At 39.3% G+C, this 19,938-nt stretch overlaps 1 protein-coding gene across 4 annotated transcripts in view; it reads left to right on the forward strand.

Annotated features, from left to right (window-relative positions):
- Positions 1-19,938, forward strand: part of TAFA1 (TAFA chemokine like family member 1) — a 214,570-nt gene that overhangs the window by 153,369 nt on the left and 41,263 nt on the right. For 2 of the 4 annotated variants that reach the window (XM_064432990.1, XM_064432992.1), the window contains one exon: positions 18,870-19,007. In XM_064432990.1, coding sequence (XP_064289060.1) covers positions 18,870-19,007 — 138 coding nt within the window. Of the gene's footprint in view, positions 1-18,866; positions 19,008-19,938 lie in introns of all 4 variants that reach the window. The other 2 variants (XM_064432989.1, XM_064432991.1) reach the window with 1 other exon arrangement.

Genomic DNA, 19,938 nt, shown 5'->3' on the forward strand with positions numbered 1-19,938 from the left:
AGTTTGCAAAGCTCATGGCAGTGGTAGTAAAACACAAAGTCTGCTGTACACAGTTTATTGTTACTGAACAAAACTGCTAGGAGTAGCCTAGTGGAATTACAGATATGCGGGCAAGTTTGTGCGTGCGTTTAATGAACTGAGCTAAAAATATATGAAACATATTTTAATGATTGGAAAAAATGCAGAAGAATGTACTGCTCATCTGTAATGAATAATTTTCTGCAATAGGCCCTGTGCCTATAACATGGAAAACTCTTTATATCTGCACACAGACCAAAGTCTGGCATGCTCAGCACAGTTGCAGACATGGATGGATGCTGATGTGCACAATTGCCCACCCTGGGCATGTGCATCCAGAATTTTCACAGGCTGATGTGCACATCCACTGCTAAAAAGTGCATGTAGTTCATGGCCCCTGCTGTAATCTAAAATTCTCTCTCACTGCGTGCAAACCAATATTGAAATTAAAATCTCCTTATCTTTAGGGAGCCAAGACAAAGTGAACTTAAATAATGCTCGTGTAACAGTGTGTGTACATGTGGGGATGTGTGTGCAAATAATGGAATTACCATCAGTAATACCTTTAGTGTGCTAACACTCTTTTAAAGCACTTCCAAAGGTGTGCAAGAATGTTTGTTACAGTTATGTCTTATTTTTAATGCTAATTAATTAATACAAAGATGATATTTACCATGAGCTAGATGTACAAAAAGTTTGGGCAGTTATCTGGCACCTTTGGAGAAGTATAGAATAAAATTTTTTTATGAAGCACATGAAGAGATTTGACTTAGACAGACTGATACAATATTGGGTGATAGAGAACATACCAAAGACTCTCACAGGGTGAGATGAAAACTAGGTGAAAGGGAAGTGTAAGGGCAGATGATCTGAAAAAAAAGTTGATAAAAGAAGGAAAAACAAATGTTTACACAGAAAGAAAATCACTAAGGATAATTTTAGCCTTGGGGCATTATTCTGCCTTTGTATTCAGTGGAGGGAGGTGTGCCACTTCAAGGGGCCTCTTACAGGATCATGTGTGGGCTACAGGCAGTCCTTGTGCATGTCCCTGAGCACAGGGCTCCAATTAAATCCTAACCACTGGATTCAAAGCCCCAGTTCTTTCTCCTGAGCAGAACATCTGGTTCACAACACTGTGAGTTGAACCTGCGACATGGTTCACAAGGCTGTGCTCTGGAAATGAATAATGGATCTGTGAGGGATCCTGGAAGGGAGGAACGAGGGAAGGTGATGTTGTCAGGATGTAAACGGTAAAGAGACAAGAGCACCCAGGGGAACGGGTGCTGAATTGTTCCTGGGGATGAGCAGAGACTGCAGAGCACCACAAAAGGAGCTCGGGCCCAAGAGGATAGCAAGAAAATGGAGAAGGATTTGAAAGCAGAGCTAGAGGAGTCCCAGGGGTGAGCCACCTCCTGCCCTTGGAGTGGTGAGGGAAAATCACCTGTCTGGTGAAACTGCAGAGGGTGATTTATTACAAAAACATTGGTTATTGGGGAAAAAAACATTGTCAGGGTGAAATAGGTGTGCCCAAACTGGTGACTACTGAAATGCTTGCTACAGCAGGATAAAAATGAGAAATACTGTATTGAATACTGAACTCTTGAATGTCATTATGAGTATTTAAGATGTGTCTATTGACAGATTCACATTGCCCCTTTTGTCATCAATTTTCAAGCACCAGTGAAATCTAAAATAGGAGCCATATGGTTTGTTTGAGAGACGAGGAAATAGCTTTATATGAGCAAAAATTGACACATAGGTGACCATTTGCACTAGAGAAAAACTCCCAAAGAGGCACAAAATAGAATACAGAATAACTGTAATATTTGCAGTCCTTTTGATGAATGAATGCAGATACCCAAGAAATTTGTAAAATTGATGCAGGGAACCAGGTTTAAAGTATTTATTGATACAGTGTATAATGTATGTGAAAGGTATTGCACACCAGTAGTAATAGGGACATATAATAATATGGGTGTATAATAATATGTGTATTTTTCAGGAACATTTGAACATTATGAATTTCTCTAGGATTAAAAAAGCTCCCAAAGGAATAAGAGTTCCCATTTCCCAGAAAATAAGTGTGTAGTCAGCCTATATTGCAGTTGTCCCATTTATGGGCTCCTTTAATGTTCCTTTGAAGCCTTTTGTGTTTCATCTGTCACAGGGAGTGCAGAAGAGATGATGGACAACTGTTCTGATCTAGTCTGGCAGTATTTGTGTTCCAGGTTTGTACATGTTTAAGGGCCATTTAGCAGTGAATCTGGGACATTTGGAAATCTGAGGATTTCTCAGGCAAGTGGGAGATTCATCCTTAGCTTGAAGTCCAAGAACAAAGGAGTTTTGGAGGAGGTGTGGCTGGCAGCAGAAATCAAAGAGCTGGGGAATGTGCATGACAACTTTGACATTTCCTGCCTTGTTCTGTCCTGTAGCAGTGGCTCTGGACAAGGCTCTGCAAGGCAGGCTGTCAGATGGTGAGGAAATAAATAAAAGTTTTGGGTGGTGCTTGTGATGGCATTTCATAGCACAGGTTGGAGAAGGAACGTCAAAGCTGATGTGATTTGAATATAAAGAGAATACAGGAGATGGAGATTTGCCCTGGATAAGAGCAGGAAAAAAAATGGTAATGCAAGACCTGCAAAGGGATATGAAAGCCCCAATATATGATTTATGTTAGGAATATGTGCCCTAAATAGCTTGGTGATACTTTGCAGTGGGTTACTATTTTCAGATGACTTGAAGAATGACCTCTGGGATGTTGGGACCATCTCTGGGAATTTAAAAACAGCCGTACTGGGTCAGGTCAGGAATCCAATCTTGTTTCCAGTAGCAGTTGCAGCACATGCTAAGGCAGAGCACAGGAGTGATAAACCAACAAGGGGAATTTCCCTCTAGACCTTTCCAGTTTTCAGCAGTTTGTGATGCAGGGATTGTGTTTAATAACCCCTAAAAGAATTTGCTTTTCTAACTGCTTTGTGAGCTCATGGAAAACTTTCAGCTCATGTGCCTTGTGTGAGATTTTTCCATTTTTTTGAATCTTCAGCTTAATGTTCTGTCTTAACTCCTGGATTTGACATTGGAAGACACAGTGAAAATTTGTATTTTCCTGACATCTCTCAGTACCCTCATTATTCATCGCTCCAACCACCTCTCTTGTTCACCACTCCCAATAACATTCTTCTTCAGAAAGTCACTCTTATGTTGGTTAGAAACATTTAAATTTTGTTCCTAGCTGACATTATTTTACTACCATATTAAAATTAATTTTTTACTGTTGGGTATCAACAAGTTGCAGTTTTGGGGTTTTTTTTGTCCTCTTCTATTCACTTTATATTTCTATTTATTGAGTTCTGTTAACAGATATTTATTGGCTTCATTGTTTGTTTTGGTTTTATTTTTTAAATTGACAACAAAAACAATCAGGAGTGGTGGGGTGCTTAGCTTAAACCTAAATTTAATCCAAATGTTCACTTTGAGCCTAAATTTCTCCAAGAAGTTGCAGTGTAGTTTTGCACTTATCTTTTTTTATTTTTTTCACTTTGTTCTGATGCCCAAGTGCTTACTCTCCCTGTCCTGAGGAGCAGAAGCAAAGCCATAAACCCATGAGCAGTCGACTGGGAAGCTGTGTGTCAGAAACTGGCCAGAGGGAGCAGAGCCACCATCAGTCCATCATGCTGATGACCAGCTGATGAAATTCACAGCACAATAAAAAGAATTTCTTACTGAGTGAGGGTCAGTGAGTGAGCAGCAGCAGCTGAGAGCTTGTCTCGGGCATTGATCAGTGCATATTTTCAATCATCTGAATCATCATCCTGTTTGAAGCAGTCAGGAATTTATTTAGGACACAAAACCTCCAATACAGACATGGTTGAGTCCTGGAAGAAAACTAACAGAGACAACAGCTTTGTGCCATTTCTTTTGTTTGTATAATTAATGTTCAACATTAAGTGTTCACTGGGCTGGCACATCCATGGTACCAGCAGAGTAAATTCATTCCAATGCAAACAGTTGCTCTTGTATTGTTTTTGGAGCTATATGGTACATTTGTTCAGCTCCCTGGTAATACTTTAAAAGCTAATTAGTTTGAAAAGTAAACAAATATGCAAATATACATCAAGAAGTTCCAGTCTGTTGTCTCTGATGTTTTGGGTTGAAAAAAACCAAGAACAGGGAACCATGACTTCACTGAATTACTGACAGTGCTGTGGTTCCTGTTTCCTGTTGATACTTTCTTTATCCAGACTAATTTTAAAATAATTGCAACCAGTACTTCAATTTGTGCAAATTTTTAGCTGAAACAAGTCAATAAAACAGGGATAGTGGGGAGGAGCCCACAAGTGCCCATGTATATATAAATTTATGCACAAAGATAACAGAGCCCTCAGACAGCCTAGCTACATCTGCCAGGAATGACAGACCTGAGATTGCTGTAGTGAAAACAGGTCTCCACCAGGATTTGGGAACCAGGGTTGTTTCTGGATGCCACCCTGCTGGTATTCCATGAAGCTGTTCCTTGGGCATAACCAGTGAGCAGGAGGACAAAGTTAAGGCCTTCCAGACCTAGCCAGAAATCTAGATTTTTTTTTCAATGATAAAATTATGCATTTGACACTTAGATATAGACTCAACAATATCCAGTAACTTATCAAAGGCCGTAATTAGTGATGATGATGATAATAATAATAATAATAATTCATTACCTTGATATAAGGGAGCTCCTGGTTCACATTTCTAAGGGAACAATCAGATTATAAAATCCTTAGTCAAAATTTATGCCAGCGGACCTCAATATTCTCTGACATGACAATTATTTAGGACCTGATGCTATCTCACTGGATTAGAAAGTTTCTCACAAGATTGTCTTCTGGTCTCAGAAAGTCCTGCCATTAGATTTTTGTTCCAGAATCATTAATTCACTATTCTGTCTCTCAGTAGGACACTGTGCTTGCACATCCATCTCTTAGAATGGTCTTTTAGTCTAAAATTGTGGTTCCAGCATGGCTGAATTCTGTTTATTGATGTGGAAAAAAAATCTGATCCTGAAAGTATTAACATATATATTCAGGTATTGAAGAGGTGATTTGTCCCACAGAGAGAATTATGATTTTTAAATAAGAGAAGGGCTGTGATGCATGAGACTGTGAGGTGATTGCAATATCAATGGAGGAGAAGGGGAAAAATGAACTTTCCAATTATTTTAGTAACCTTACTCAATAGTATGTAAATTATTGTAATTTATTTCAATGAAATTTGTGTAAGCAAAAGCCATTTTCTAGGTACGTTAACTTATCAGAAAAAGAATTTCTGTGAAGTTTCCTGAGGGTTTCTTTTTGTGGTGATTGAAACAAAACCCACGTCCTAAAGCTATTATTGTAGCAACAAGGATTTTCTGGCTGCGTTACTTGTTCACAGATGGTTAGCCTTTGACATGGCAATGAGATTGTTCACTTCTGCAAGATGTTAGCACAGATCAATAAGAAAACTGTCTTACAGAGGGAGCACCTGTTTGTCAACCAAGGCTGCCTTAAAGGTGTTGCTGATATTACATTTTTGTTTGTTCAGTGGAAAGCCAGTGGTTTCTCTGGCTGCAGGGTTAAATTCCTTTTTGTTAGTGTGCAGTTTGATAGGACAGCAAGAGGGAACAATTCCCACTGGAGCAAGAGGGAGCCCACCTTTGCATTGCTGGATAATGTGGTAGGTTGGGCTTGAAAATCTCTTCCTTTACTCCATTTAGGGCCATGGCTACTGCAAGTGCTAGTTTAGTTTTCTGCCAAGCAAAAAAAGCATCTTTTAGGTTTTAAAAGAAACATTTGGGGATGGCTTTATCCACAGGAAATAGGGCCTCTGCCAATTTACCAGTGACAGGAAAATATGTGTTACAACACATCATTGAAGTACAAGGTTCATAATACAAAAGATCAGAAAAATCTGAAGGCCCAGGAAATAACGTGAGTGTATCTAGGAAAAAAAGTGAACTAATATACGTGGGGGAAAGAAGTATTCAAGCATTAATGCTGGAAAATTGCCAGCTACTGCAATGGGGATGGAAAAAATAGGAAAGTGATGGCATTTTCTCCTAGAGCAGGAGTTAATAGTGTCTTTCCTTGTTGGGAACACTGCTGGGAAGCACAGAGCACCATTTCAATTAGATATGGCATTCCTCGTCCATCTCAGACTGTTGGCTGGATTTTCTATTACAGAGCATCTGCCTCTGTTTCTACACCCTGATTTTTATTCCTTGTCCATCTCCACAGTGCTGACATGCCCAGGCAGTAATAAATACCAATGTATCTGGTAGTTTATACACTGGTCATCAAATATTCTTGAAACTTTATTAACTTGTGCTGGTTGTCTATGTTTTAGTTAATAGTACTGAAGAGCTGAGTAGAGATAAATGCTGGATTGGGAAAATAGGGCAGATTTTCTCTCTTGAATGGAGATAATAATACTCATCCAATTTACAGCACAGAATTTCTATAACTTTTAATAATAATGTGATTGTTATATAGTGGAAGTTTAAAAACATCAGTGATGTCAGTGGTGCTGAGAAGAGCCGTGGACATCAGTAAGGTGATGGGGACAGGCTCATGAAGAAAGGTGAAGTGAAGCAGCAAATGCACAGCTTGTCTAAGTGGTGATAATGATGATGGGGGATGTGATGACCATCTGAAACATATCTGACATCTGTAAATGTGGAACAGGGAATAGCTGTGTTCAGTTGGTCATAGCATCACAATTAGTGTTAATGAGGAAAACTGAGCAAAAGAAAACAGAACATTCTTTTTCTGTTCAGCCCAATGGCAGATCCCATTAAACACTCGAATGGCATCTTCAAAGAATCCCCTGTTGTACCAGCAGAAGTCCAATTGCTTAAATAATGAGAAAATAAATTGGGCAAGATGCTCATGAGTGTGTGGAGGGCAACATTTTGATATTGGGAAAGAATTGGGCAAGATGACCTCTTCTGCTTCTAATTAACCAGCACACCATTAAGGAGAGTTGGCAGAGCTGTCCTATTTCTAGCTTACAGGCCTTTCTCTTTTTTTTTATTTCTAATGAAAGCCCAGTTTATAGCCAACATTGTCCAAAACTTTTGAGAGTGGATGGAAATGCAGCAGCTGAACTGAGGGGTGAGGCACTGGGGTTGTTTCTCTGGTGGGGCTCACCTGGAGCTGGATCCTCATGAGCCCTTAAATCTGAGCTCTCTGAAGCAAAACCTTGGGGTTTGAGTGAAATGGGGTTTTTCCAGCTAGCTCAAAAGTGGACTAAGCTGGACATGAATCAGGACAAGTCTAAGAGCTGAGGGAAGAGGGACCTTTTGGAGGCAGTGCTGGAATTAGCACAGAATCACAGAATTAGTGCTGGAATTAGCACAGAATCACAATTAGAGCGGCTGCTTCTCCTCAGGAAGATGCAGGACCTGTGCAGGACATGTGCATGTATCTTTTTTCTTTTTGCATAATTTCCCTGGAATAGATCACTTGGATTATTTTGGAACAAAAGTTGAATTTCTTTTTTATCTTAATGCAAAATGGTTTCTTTGTGACCATAAGAGACATAGCTAAAATAATTCCTTACTTCCTTCTTTGTCTGGACTTCAGCTTTCAAGACATTTTCCCCTTTCTGATGATGTGAGTGTGGTGTAGTTTATTAGCTGTAGTGCTACATAGGAAACTACTAAAAGTAGTTGAGTTATGTGAATTATAACACATGCTGAGGGATTTTATCTTGAATTGAATTTTGTTGACATTGGCCAGTGAAATGTCAATGTTTTTCATCAAAAAGATTTTCATTTTTAAAGAAATCTGTTTAAAAAGCAAATTTAATTGAAAAATCAGATTCCAAATTCTCTTAGATAGTGTTTGGATGAATCCTGATCATCACAAAGAGTAAATGGGGGAGAGAAAAATAAATGTGTTTTCTGCCTGGCCTCTTAGGTTCTGCTAACTGCAGAGCTCCCTGCATACAGCTACTGTTTAACTAATAAAAAATAAACTAATATTCATTTCAAGCCAATGTTGTAATGTCACATGTTGCTTTCATAGTAGGAAATTATTTGCTCACTAGACTTCCTGTATTTCCACTGGAGTATGCAGCCCTTTTTATTCACATTATAAAGGAACAGAGTGCACTGGATTGCACATGTATTCAAAGGAGCAGTACAAATCTGAACAGCAGCCAGGTGATCAATTATTAGGAGGCAGTACTGCATTGTGTTGTTCATCAGGAGCTTCCAGAGAGAAGAGAAAGAAATTGTCAGAGAGAGAAACATTCGATGCAGTTGAAAAAAAAAAGGTAAAGAGGGAGAGAGAGAGAGAGTGGGCAACCAGAATAAATCAGGGTTACAATTGTATGCAGAGAACTGGAGTGGAAAGACAGAGCAAATCATGGTGGCAGGAAATAAAATATTGCTCATCAACAGAAATAGGGAGGAGAGAGACATCAAAACACAGAGACTCATGCAAAAAAAAAAAGCAGCTCAGGATAGTAACTGTGGAAAAATGTAGGAGAAGAGAGGTTTGGAAAGTGATTAAAGTAATATGGAAAAAGAAGAAATCAGTCAGACTTGCTTTGCTTGAGATGAACCTCACCAGAACAAAACCAAACGAAGAAAATAAGAGGTGCCAAAAGCTAACATTACATAAAATATTGCCATTGCCTTCTCCCTTAAAATTTCAGTGAGGAGGAGGCAACTGCCCTCCCACTGAGGCTTCCCTCAGAAGTGACTGCAGATGAGGTCAGTTTTGAGAAAAATGTGGTCTGAGTCCACTTCATCCTCTGCTTCCTCCTCTTCCTCAGCCATAGTTTGGTTCTGACCAGAAGTAAAACAGCTCAATCATGCTTCAGTCTGGAGGGAATAGATCATTGTGAGGGGGAATTTTTAAACTTGCTAATTCACAACCACAGTAGAGTACCCTGAAATTTAAAATATGTTATTTTGAGAGAGAATTCTTTGACTTGTTAATTCATAACTGAAGTATAGTAGCCTGAAAGTTAAAATATTGCTGCTCACATAGCCAGTTCCTAACATTTACTGAAGTGCTTGACTGTGCTTGAAGCTAAATAAGGTTCAGAAATGAGTGTGCTGCAAATTCCTTAGGCTGGAGACTACCAGGTTCTTCTGCTATGGATAATGAATGCAGTGTAAAATGCTTTCCATGCAAAAACAACTGATTGCTGCTGAGCCTTTGGTCCCATCCTCTGTATTTCTGCACCATTGTGCAGCCAGTTCCTGGCAAAGGAATGGTTTTCTGCTCAAATGCAGGACCAGCTGCTGGCGGTCACGGTGTGAATAATTCTAGAAATATATGGGGTGGGATAATGGGCACACTTGTCCTCTGAAAAATGCCTGGGAAGTGATTGCTTGGCATTGCTCAGCTGCTGCAGAGGACAGGATTTACTGCTGCTGCTCATCACACACAGCTCCTTACGGTGACTTTGGCTTGCACATGCTGTAACTTGCAGTCTTTGTGTTCCTTCTCATGGCTTTTGTAGGATGTGGTCAACCCCATAGATGAAAATGTTGTTGCCACCATGGCTAGTCAACTCATCCTTAAGAGATCCCATTGAAAACACTTTGATCCCACACTGACTTTTCAGTTTTACACATTGGCCAAATTTGTTTAGACCCATTCCTTCCTGTTATTTTATTTATTGCCATTCACTGGAAGATTAATGCAGCCTCTGCACTGGTTATAATTCTCTCTCTCAGTCTGTCTGTAGTATCTGTGCAATCCCAGCTCTTCATCACTGTGCATTCTTTATGGATCACATTACTTTCACCACTCCTTATCTAACTACTTCATAAAAGCATCTCACACATTTATAAAGCATGACAACAGCATTACCATAAACTATGCCACCGTGCTCAGTAAACACATCATAGGCTCTCCATAGGCTAATCACCTTAGTGGATAAAATTATCTGGGGATGAATTTATCTGCAGCCATCACATCAAAAGATGAACTGTATAGAGCAATATTGTTTTGCTTTTCCACAAGGATTTAAGATCCCTGAATCATTTTGTGATGACTCAAAGCCTGAGTTTGAAAGTTGGTTTTTCTGGAGCTGCTTTGTAATCGGTGGATTATTTTATAAATATTTTTTTTAAATCCTGAAAGTGTGACATTTTCATGTACCATATGAAAAATTCAAAGGGTGCATCATGAGCATAATAAGAAATCTTGAGTCTCTTTTAAGGCTGAACAGAAAATTAATATGGTTTTCCAGTTTGGAGAAGTTTGGAGATGAAGGTATTAAATAAATTTATTAGGCAGTTTTAGAGATCTGGTGCTTGGGGAGAGCCTGTTGGGCATAAGTGAGACTCTGTCAGGACCAAGCTGTGCTTACATAGTTGACACAGAATAATTTCTAAATCCTTTCTTAGTAATCACTTCTCATGCACATTTCTGTATTCATTTCTCATCAGCAGCTGTGACTGAATTACTTATTTCTTATCAACTTAATTATTCCGTCCAAAAAGAGAGCAGTCCTGTCTTTCTTTCATTGTGTGTTTTCCCTGAAACTTAACACTGATTCTTTGGATGTCTTTTGCTGGCAGCATATAGAACAACATTTTGAGGTTCCAAGAACAATGTTCTATGATTCACTCAAATTTTATTGTGAGGGTATTTTCAGGCCTAATTCCACTTTGGATTTTCACTGTTCTCTGGCAAGGAACTAGAGATGTCAGTGTTGGAAATGCTCATTTCCATTCAGCAGCAGAGATCTACATTTCTCCACAGCTTTGATACCTAGAAAATTTGTTCTGGGCAAGAATTGTGCAGCTGCAAAGCAATGATCAGAACAGCACAGCAGGTCTTTTTAATCTCTAGTTTATACTGCTGCCTGCAGTTTAACTTATAGGAGGAGCACTGCTTCAATGCAGGCACATTACATCTATTTTGTCCAAACTCATGTTTTTTATCTTCTCTGACATATCAAATATTAAATTTTCCAAACCACCCAAGTGACTAAGAGCATGATTTTTTTTTAAAGGTACTTACAAGATTTTATGCTCAGCCTTACTGGCATACATCATTTAGACCAAGACATCCTATTTACAAGTGATATAGACTTCTAGGAGTGTCATATCTCACTGAAAGTCAATGAAATTTAAAGTCATAATGCTTATTACTTTTTGATATGGAACTTCAGTTATTTCTCAAAAGTAACATTCTTCTCTTTCTGAATTAAGTCCTGCCTCTTCACACACATCTCTTAATGGCATTCCAGAGCTGTAAATTCCACCAAGACTTCTAATTTCTAACCTCCATTTCTCAAAGTTGCTGTAAGTTGGCCTCCCTTTGAAGTAAAAAAAATCTCATTAAAAGACTGAAGATCCCCACTAAGAGAACATTGAATTCTTGCCTGCCTCGTGAGTTACATGTCTGGGTTTTGTAGTTCATCAATACAGGAGTGCTGATAGTCCTTATTACAATTCCCTGTGACAAAAAGCAATCAGTCCTGTGGGGAGTGGCTGTGGCCCTGGCAGGGACAGCTCCATGCACAAAAGATGGGATTTTCCCATAGATTCTGTCCTTTTGGGAGTATATTTTACACAGGCATGCAAAATGCTAATTAAAACTAATCATAACCCTGCTTAAATAAGAACTGGGAGCAGATTCCTCATCAGCATTCCTCTCCAGCCAGCCTTGCCCTGTCACCCCCTCGCCTTCCCAGCCTTGCTGGTTATTCCTCTGCCTTTGGAGCTGCAGTGTGCCAGAGGCAGGAGCTGCTAGAAGCCTGCCTTGTTGTTCTGGAGACCATTTTCACTTTGATTCATCTGTAAGAGGGGTTTTTTGTTTTTTTATTTTTTTTTTTTTAATATGTATAAGAATAAAGTCCCGCGCAAATTTCTCAGGAGATCAATTTGCAAGGCTCTTTAGTAGAAAAACCTATTCTCTGGTGTGTGTATTGGTTTGATATGGAAATCCATAAGCCAGCCCAAGATCCAAGCACAGCTCACATGCTGGTGTGCTCTGGGTTTTCCTTGTGAATTCAAGAGCAGAATCCATACCATTTCTCCTTTACAGAAAATACGTATTTTTAATTTCTGTGAATAAACCAGTGTGTGAGGATCAGAGTCTAGTCTATTCTGGGTGTAAGTATAAGAATCTGTTACTCTCTCAGATAGAAGCCTCCTGTGGCTGATGGCAGAGAGCATTAGTAGAAAATTGTAAAAGACTACAAATCCTTGTGCTAATTAGAGCTTTGCATATCCCTACTTCCCCTATTATACTGAATGGGAAATAAAATACAAATGGAAAAAAAACCCTTACTATTAAATTGAAATACTAACATTCTGCTGAACAAAATATTTTCAAGATCTTTTTTTCCTCTAGAAGTTCTTTTGGTTTTCATTTTTGCAGAAAAGTTTTATTTCATGAAAACGGCCTTATCTGTCAGGGTTACTCAGAAACTTAAGAGTTTCTAAGATAAATAAGCAGAGATTCCCGTGAGAATGCACATTGCCCCTCTTAGCCCAGGAATTCTCACTCCAGAATCTATCAGAACTTTGGCTGAGTGTGAAATAGATTTTCACAGGTACCTGACCTGCTTGGTCCAGCAGTTCTTCTCCAAATTCTGCCCATGAGCCAGCAGAAAGCAAAACAATCTCAGTATTTGCCTTGCTCAAAATGGGGCTGTTGTGCCATGACACAGGATCTGGGGCCTGGACCTGCAGGAATGTTGCAGCATCCCATGGGCTCTGTCCTGTGGGCTCTCAGAGCTGGGACCTCCAGGGGTGCTCTTTAAGTGACCTGGACATCAGAAAAACCTCACTAGGGTTTTAAAGTTTAACACAAGGTGCATTTCCAAGGGAAAAAAAAAATTCATTCACTTGTCCTCTTGTTCTGTTTTGTTTTGTTGTTTTGGTTTTTTTTAATAGAGAAGCAGCAGTTTCTTTTAGGGGGTACTCTGTGTCTTCCAGAACACAGCAGCAGCATTTGAGAAAATAATATCCCAACCCAAAACTTAATGACCCACAGAGGGAGTCACTTATGTTGCTGCTGTTGCATGGAATCTTCCCAAAATGAAAATTATAATATAGATCTTGCATAATGAACAACAAAATACTGAATATTAATCAAAATGTAAATAGAAATTTAGGAAACAGACCAGTGCAGTCTATTCTGATCCACTGGGCTAAAAAAAAAATATCCACTGTATATCAGGGGACTTGCAGAGCATGTGTGGAACATTCCAAATTCTCATGGTTATGGTAATTTCACATCTAAAGAGTAACTCATTAATTTATTTGTATCTGTTATCATACTGGAAAATGATTATGTAAGGAGTAATGCTGATGGGTTATACTTGGGTCAATTTTTTGATGGTGCCTTTGTGTTATGTCAGGTTTATGAGCCAAGTTCAGCTGTTTTGTGACTTCACTGATGGCAGTTAACCTTGACCTTGTGAAAATGAGTGAAAACCCTAAGCCTTCTCTGAGTGCTCTGAAATGCATCCTGTAAGCTTGATCCTTTTCCTTCTGCAGCAGATACACAATGTCAGAGGATTATATGTAAAAGAAAAATTGGAGTGTAATTGCACTGTGGCTTTGAGGAGTCTTTTATTTGTTCACTTGTGAAGTGGCTCGTGGTGTAGCATGGGACTTTGTTTTTCCATCTGTTATATATTCCTGTCAGAAGCAAAAATGTTGCTTTGTAAGTTCCATAGTAGTGGCTTATTATTTCTTAAAGTAAAGTATAGTATTTTCCCCTGTGCACAGTGTAGTCTGCAGTTCTGGCACATTAGCTGGCATAAACATTTTGATTAAAGCTTATGAATCTATTAATTACACCTGGGAAGTTTCCAAAGCTTATTCAAACTGAGAACTCTCTAAACTGCAGCCCCCAAACCTGAATTCTTTATAGTGAATGTAAAAAAAAAAATGGCTGTCAGAGGGTTCTTTTTCCTTTCTTTCCTTTGTTGTATAAAGACATGGGGTGGAGAGGGTGCAAATTTTTATATCCATTTGTTTCTGGGAGCAATTTTTCAGCAAGTCTGCAAGTATGTGAAGAATTTTTGCTGTCACGTTGTTAAACATTTGCTTGGAGTCTGTAGAACTTAAATTCTCTCCTAAATTTCCTCTGTTCTCCTAGGTCTAGCAGCAGCATCTGCATATACTTAAGCATTTTCAGAATAACATATGGGTCTGTGACCTTAGCAGGATGATAGCACTGGCACTTAGACTGGATACTTGAAGCTGTTACAAATAAATAGAGCTACCACAAACCAGCTATAGTCCTAATGAACTGTCTGGAAATGTTGATGAAATTGGTCCATATGATTTGTTTTGCTCATATTCCCGTGGTGAATCACCAGTGGTGTAACAGAGGCAGAATTTGGCCAGCAAAGCCCATGATGTGTTTTGGGCACCATTATTTTTTTGCAAGTAGCAGGAACAGGTTCTAACAACAACCTTCCTCTGGATTAGGCTGTGAGGTGCATTTGCAATGAGCTAGCAGCAAATGTAACAGAGGATCTGAATTCTAAAATCACTGGGTGTGTGACCCTGAGAAGAAAGGCACATCTTATCTGTCAGCAGGCTCTGCCAGTGCCAAACAGCCCAAGAAGCCTCACCAAAGCTCTGCTCTGCTCATGCATTCATGCACACATGCATTCATTATGATTGACCTGCCCTAGGAAGGTCCATTAAGTGGAACTCATTTCAAGCACAGATGGTCCTGAATAGCTTAATGTCTGTCTGGTGGCCAGAATAAGTGAATTCTTGATGGCCTTAGACTTCTGATCACATACATGCAGCCAAGGAGGAAATGAAAACATGTTTATCATTTTGATAAACAACCTCTCTCATTGCTGCAGGACACTCCATGTAACTCAGCAGAGTCAAATACTATTAAATTGTCATCACTGTCAAAGAGAGAACGTATAAGTTTTGCTACCTGAGTCATAGTTAATGACTTCCACAATGTATAACACAAATCAGTAGTGCTGTTTGCCTTTTTTATGTTTGTTTACTGATAAGTTCAGGCTTGGCTGGAATGCAGAGGCAAGTTATAATTTTGAAGTGCAAAATATGCTTTTATTATTACCTCCTAGCTAGAGGTATAAAAAACAGAGATGACTAGAAGATGGCTTTTTGGCTTCTGCCAGGCATGCACTCAGACCTTATAGGTGATTAGACATTTTAAATCACAGCCTCCCACAGCAGACTCATACAGATGATAAAATATTTCACTCTGTGGTGTGTAAACTCAAGGTGGCTTTATAACAGAGACAAAAATGAGCATTATTTCAGGAGTTAGTGTCCTCCAATTAGAACAAAACCATTTGCAGGGGTAACAAACAGTTGTCTCTGTTTTACAGCAAGAATGATCTATTATTTCTACAATTTTCTATTTGAAGTCTGTGCAGAACAAGGGTTTCTGGGAGGCTGAGGAATATGGGCAGAGTTGCAATGACACAGAGAGTTGCCATCTTCCACATTGCAGGACCCTCCCTGGCAGGCAGTTCTGTCCCTCTGGCTTTGGTCACATTTCCTCCATGCAAAGCTGAGGCCTCCTGTGAACTGAATGCCCAGAAAGGATCAGCTGATCTCACTACCCAATCCTGCTGATGTTTGGTGTGAAGAAGGTGTAAGTCACAACAGGACATTTTCATTCACCTCTGAAGCTTCTTGAAGGAAGATCAATGCTCTTCCTGAACTGCAGGTTCCAATTCCATTTCTAATCTTCTGGTTTTCTTGGTGCAGAAAGAAATTACTAAAAAAAAAAAAAGGCAGGTGGATAAAACAGCCACTTCATGAAATGTAACTGTCAACATAACATTCAGAAGACATTTACTTTGAGGATTTTTAGGCCCCTTTCCTCTCCTTTTAAATTCAATGGCAAATCCCCTATTGACTTGAATGAGTTGGATGAGGCTATTGTTGTGGAATCAAAGCCAGAAGCTACTGTAGCTCAATAGACCATAAACTTCAAAAAACAGAGACATTTGTGGGTTTTATGACAAGGATTCAAACTTTTGCTGCACTCACAGCCTACCAAGTCAATAATTCCTGGTTTTTTTCAGAACTCCCAGCCATGTAATATCTTGCCAGGTTTTCCCTTAATCCAGATGAACCATTAAATAAAAAAAGATGGCTCAGGAAATTCATCAGATATTGAATTAGAGTATTTTTTGGTGCTCTCCAGCCCCCTCCCCCAAAAGATTTTTGGAAATAAAAAATAAAAATCACAGAATGCAAAGGTATTTCACATGTCCATCTGAACACATTGAGTGGTTTTTGGTGAAAACTGAAGATGGATTTGTGTTTCTCTCCCCACTCAATTAATTTCCTCATTTATGCAGCTGAAGTAGATTTAAATAGAACCTCCCACCCTCACTATATTCATGGTATATATGTTTCTCTGAATGATGTAGTAAGGAGTATGCTTTTTCAATTAGGTTTTTTTCCTATTCTCACTGTGTCCATTTATATCTGTCTCTATTCCCATTTTGTATCTGGATTTTTAAAAGTTCCACATGTACATGTATGGTTGGTAAAATCCTTATAAGAAAACACATTGCATGCAATGCTACCATAGACTAAACATGCTTTAATGCAAATATCTGATCCCACTGAACAGTTTTTTCAGGAAAACAGGCTGTATAACCTCCAGAATTTTCTCCATGTGAGGTGGATTTTTTCTTCTGTCAACACTGGAAGGGGTCTTTCTATTATTATAATTATTAATATTTGCATACTTTTATAGACTATGTAGATAAAACTTCCAATTAATGTATTTAAATTTCTAGCAGTTAAAAAAATGGTTTTATAGTGTCATTATATTTTGGCCCTCCTAAACAACTACAGAATTTGAGCTAAATTCATTACTGTTCCAGCAACTTGAGCTTCCACATAACAATTAAAGGTGTTATAAAGTTCTTCCACCACAACCCATAATTTTGATTAGATAACCAAATAAGCAAGACTAGGTCATGTGGTTCTTAGCACTCATACAGCAAATTTATAGAGAAAATTAAACATTTAGGTTATTCACAAATATTTACCACACAGTCTGTGTCATCTAAAATTAGAAATGCTTATTACTGTGTACATTATCTTTATTGTTGAAGTTGCAATCAATATAATCACAAATCTCTCTTCTCCTAGGGCATGACCATAAGATGGATTAAACCAATGAGAATCTTTTCATTGCTTTCAGTATGATTTGGATAGGGGAACAGGGAGTTTGTGTGAAGGATTACTTCATAGAAAATGCAAGTGTTTGGGGCTGAGTTGATTATCACAATTCCTCTTGCTCCTCAGATACACTCCAAAGCCCATTTGTCAGAGGATGGCTCTCTGAATTGTTGGGATCTCTGTTTTTTGACACCTATTGGCTTTCAAAAAGCTTGTGTCAGCAGCCCAAACACACCTAATTACTAAGAGGTGCAGCAGCATGTCTCTCCAGATGACTTCAGTGTTTACTACAGAGTTCATCTCATGCTTGCAAACTCCCCCATACGACCAACATCAGGCAAGGCAGAATCCTTCCTGCCTGCCTGCCCTGTGTTTCACTAAAAAATGCCACATTTGTAGAAACCCCAGGTACCAGGATTCACTCCTGCAAGGGAAATACCATTGGACTGCCAGACCTCTACCAAAACCCCTTGTTCACAGCCAGATGTAGATCAACATCTCCACACTTCTTATTCTCCCACCTGGCCACACAGCACACAGTGTCAAAAGCTCTCAATATTCTTTCAAAAAGAGTGAAATCCAAAGATAGGAGTAATGTGGTTTATGCTGTAGTAAAAGCAGCATGCTCTTAGCAATTCTTAATGGCATGAAGAAATAAAGCTTTTCTAGAAAATCTTGCACATCCTGCCCTTCAGTGGGCAGCACGTGAGGTTTTGTACTAAGTCGAAACAAACCTTGCCAAATTTGTGCTGCAATTTCAGAAAGCAGCCAGATATCTGTGGGGAACAGCCTGACACCATTAAACAGTCAGTGATTGTGAGCTAAATGCAGTCTGAACTGAGGAATGGAGAAATTACCTGGGCAGGGCATTAGCCCACCGTGGTGTTTGTCTCCTTGCAGAGCAGAGGTGAAGGGGAATGGCACACCTGGCCCTTCATTTCCGTGCTCAGCATATGGCACAAACACCAAGCCTTCATAAGCCCAAAGCCACCGTGGATCTGTCGATCACTCCCCTGTGCTCCCCTTCTAATAAAACTATTGCAAATGCTCGGAAAGAACAATTAGGGAGGAGACAAATTAAACCTGATGATCTCAATCACAATTTAAATGTTTTCTGCCTTAAATCTGCTAGTCTAGCGAGTGGGGGGAGCAAAGGGAAGTGCTGTTGGGCCACCCTGTAATCTGGGGGGACTCTGTCATTCCCTAAGGGCTGAGTACTAGCACAGAATCAAATATTTGGAGAAATATCTTATTTCTAGATGGATTCCCTTAGTCTCTGTCCTTGTATGAGAAAATATTTGGGGAGAGGCCTCCTATATTACAAGCATAAAACCAGCCAACAGTGGCTGCACATTTTCTGTAGTATTTTACCTATATTTCTTCAGGCCCGGACATTGACAATATTATTTTTAGGCCAAAAATGATGTGGGTGTCACAGAGACTTCTAATATAAGAAAGGCAAGGGAACTTATCTACATTTTCTGTTAAAAATGTAGTGTAACAGTACCTGGCTTATTTGGGAGCACACAAAAAGACAGAAATAAAACTGTAATCCTACCTGTACAGAAGCTGGGCAGAAGCACTGACAGGAGCACGCCTGGGTGCTTTGATTAGCCACTGCTGCTCTTCCTAATCAGAGTGTCAATATTCTCTTTTTCTTTTTTTTTTCTTTTTTTTTTTTTTTTTTTTTTTTTGCCAGAAGGAGGAACGTGTGAAGTTATAGCAGCACACAGATGCTGTAATAAGAATCGAATTGAGGAAAGATCACAAACAGTAAAATGCTCCTGTCTACCTGGGAAAGTGGCTGGGACTACAAGAAACAGACCTTCCTGTGTTGATGGCAAGTAGCTCCTCCTGTGTATATGTTTCTGTTTGTGTACCATCCATTACAGGTAGAAAGCTGTAAGTCCACAGATTGTGCATAGGAATTTTGTTGTGTTCTTTATTTAATGAAATAGAAAAATCTACAAGTATATATTTAGACCACTTTCTTGCTACTTCAATGCATAGCTATGTGCACATGGATCATGTTAAGATTTACCTGAAAACTGTAAGAATATTGCCCAGTATGGATGCTTTGATGAGTATAAGAGATTTATTATTGATAAATACCTAGATGAAATTATCCCTTGAGTCACTTCACGGGGCCGCTTCGGTGCCACATTAGTTTTGATTCATAAATATTTCAAAGGACAACTGCTCTTCATTTTGATTTAATTAGTCATTTGGAAAGTCAGTGGCAAGATAACATAAATGAATCTTGTATTCTAGTCCTGAAACGAACATTACAGAAAGCAGGGAAAAAAATCTTTGTCTTTTAAAATCATTGCTGCTATTGCTTGTCACGGAGATTTGTTTTTTCTAATTTTTTTTTTTTTTTTTCTGGAAGAAAAGCACCGTGTTATTTGTGTCTGGGTTTCATATGAGGTTTAGCTCCACAGGGTGTTTTCCTCTCTGGAGCTCCCCTGCCAGCACTGCAAGGTGAAACCACACAGCAGTCAGGGAGAGAGCCACGGCTGGGAAGTGCTTGGCAAAATACAAATCTCATAAGAAGATGGGGAGTAAGTGGTACTAATCCCATTAGTTTCCCTTCCCAAACAAGCTGCTCTGTGCTGCAGAATCCCTCAGTGCAGCAGCTTTGTGGAATGGAGTATCTTGTTAAAATCCCTCACTGTTCTTCTTGGTGAACGTTGTGTTGTTTGTAGAGCCCACAGGTGCTCCAGAGAGCCACAGGTGGGTTTTGTGCAGCACTGTAGGCTCTGTGCTGGGCT

Source organism: Passer domesticus, chromosome 9 (assembly GCF_036417665.1).
Source record: "Passer domesticus isolate bPasDom1 chromosome 9, bPasDom1.hap1, whole genome shotgun sequence".
In the NCBI taxonomy this organism is placed as follows: domain Eukaryota; kingdom Metazoa; phylum Chordata; class Aves; order Passeriformes; family Passeridae; genus Passer; species Passer domesticus.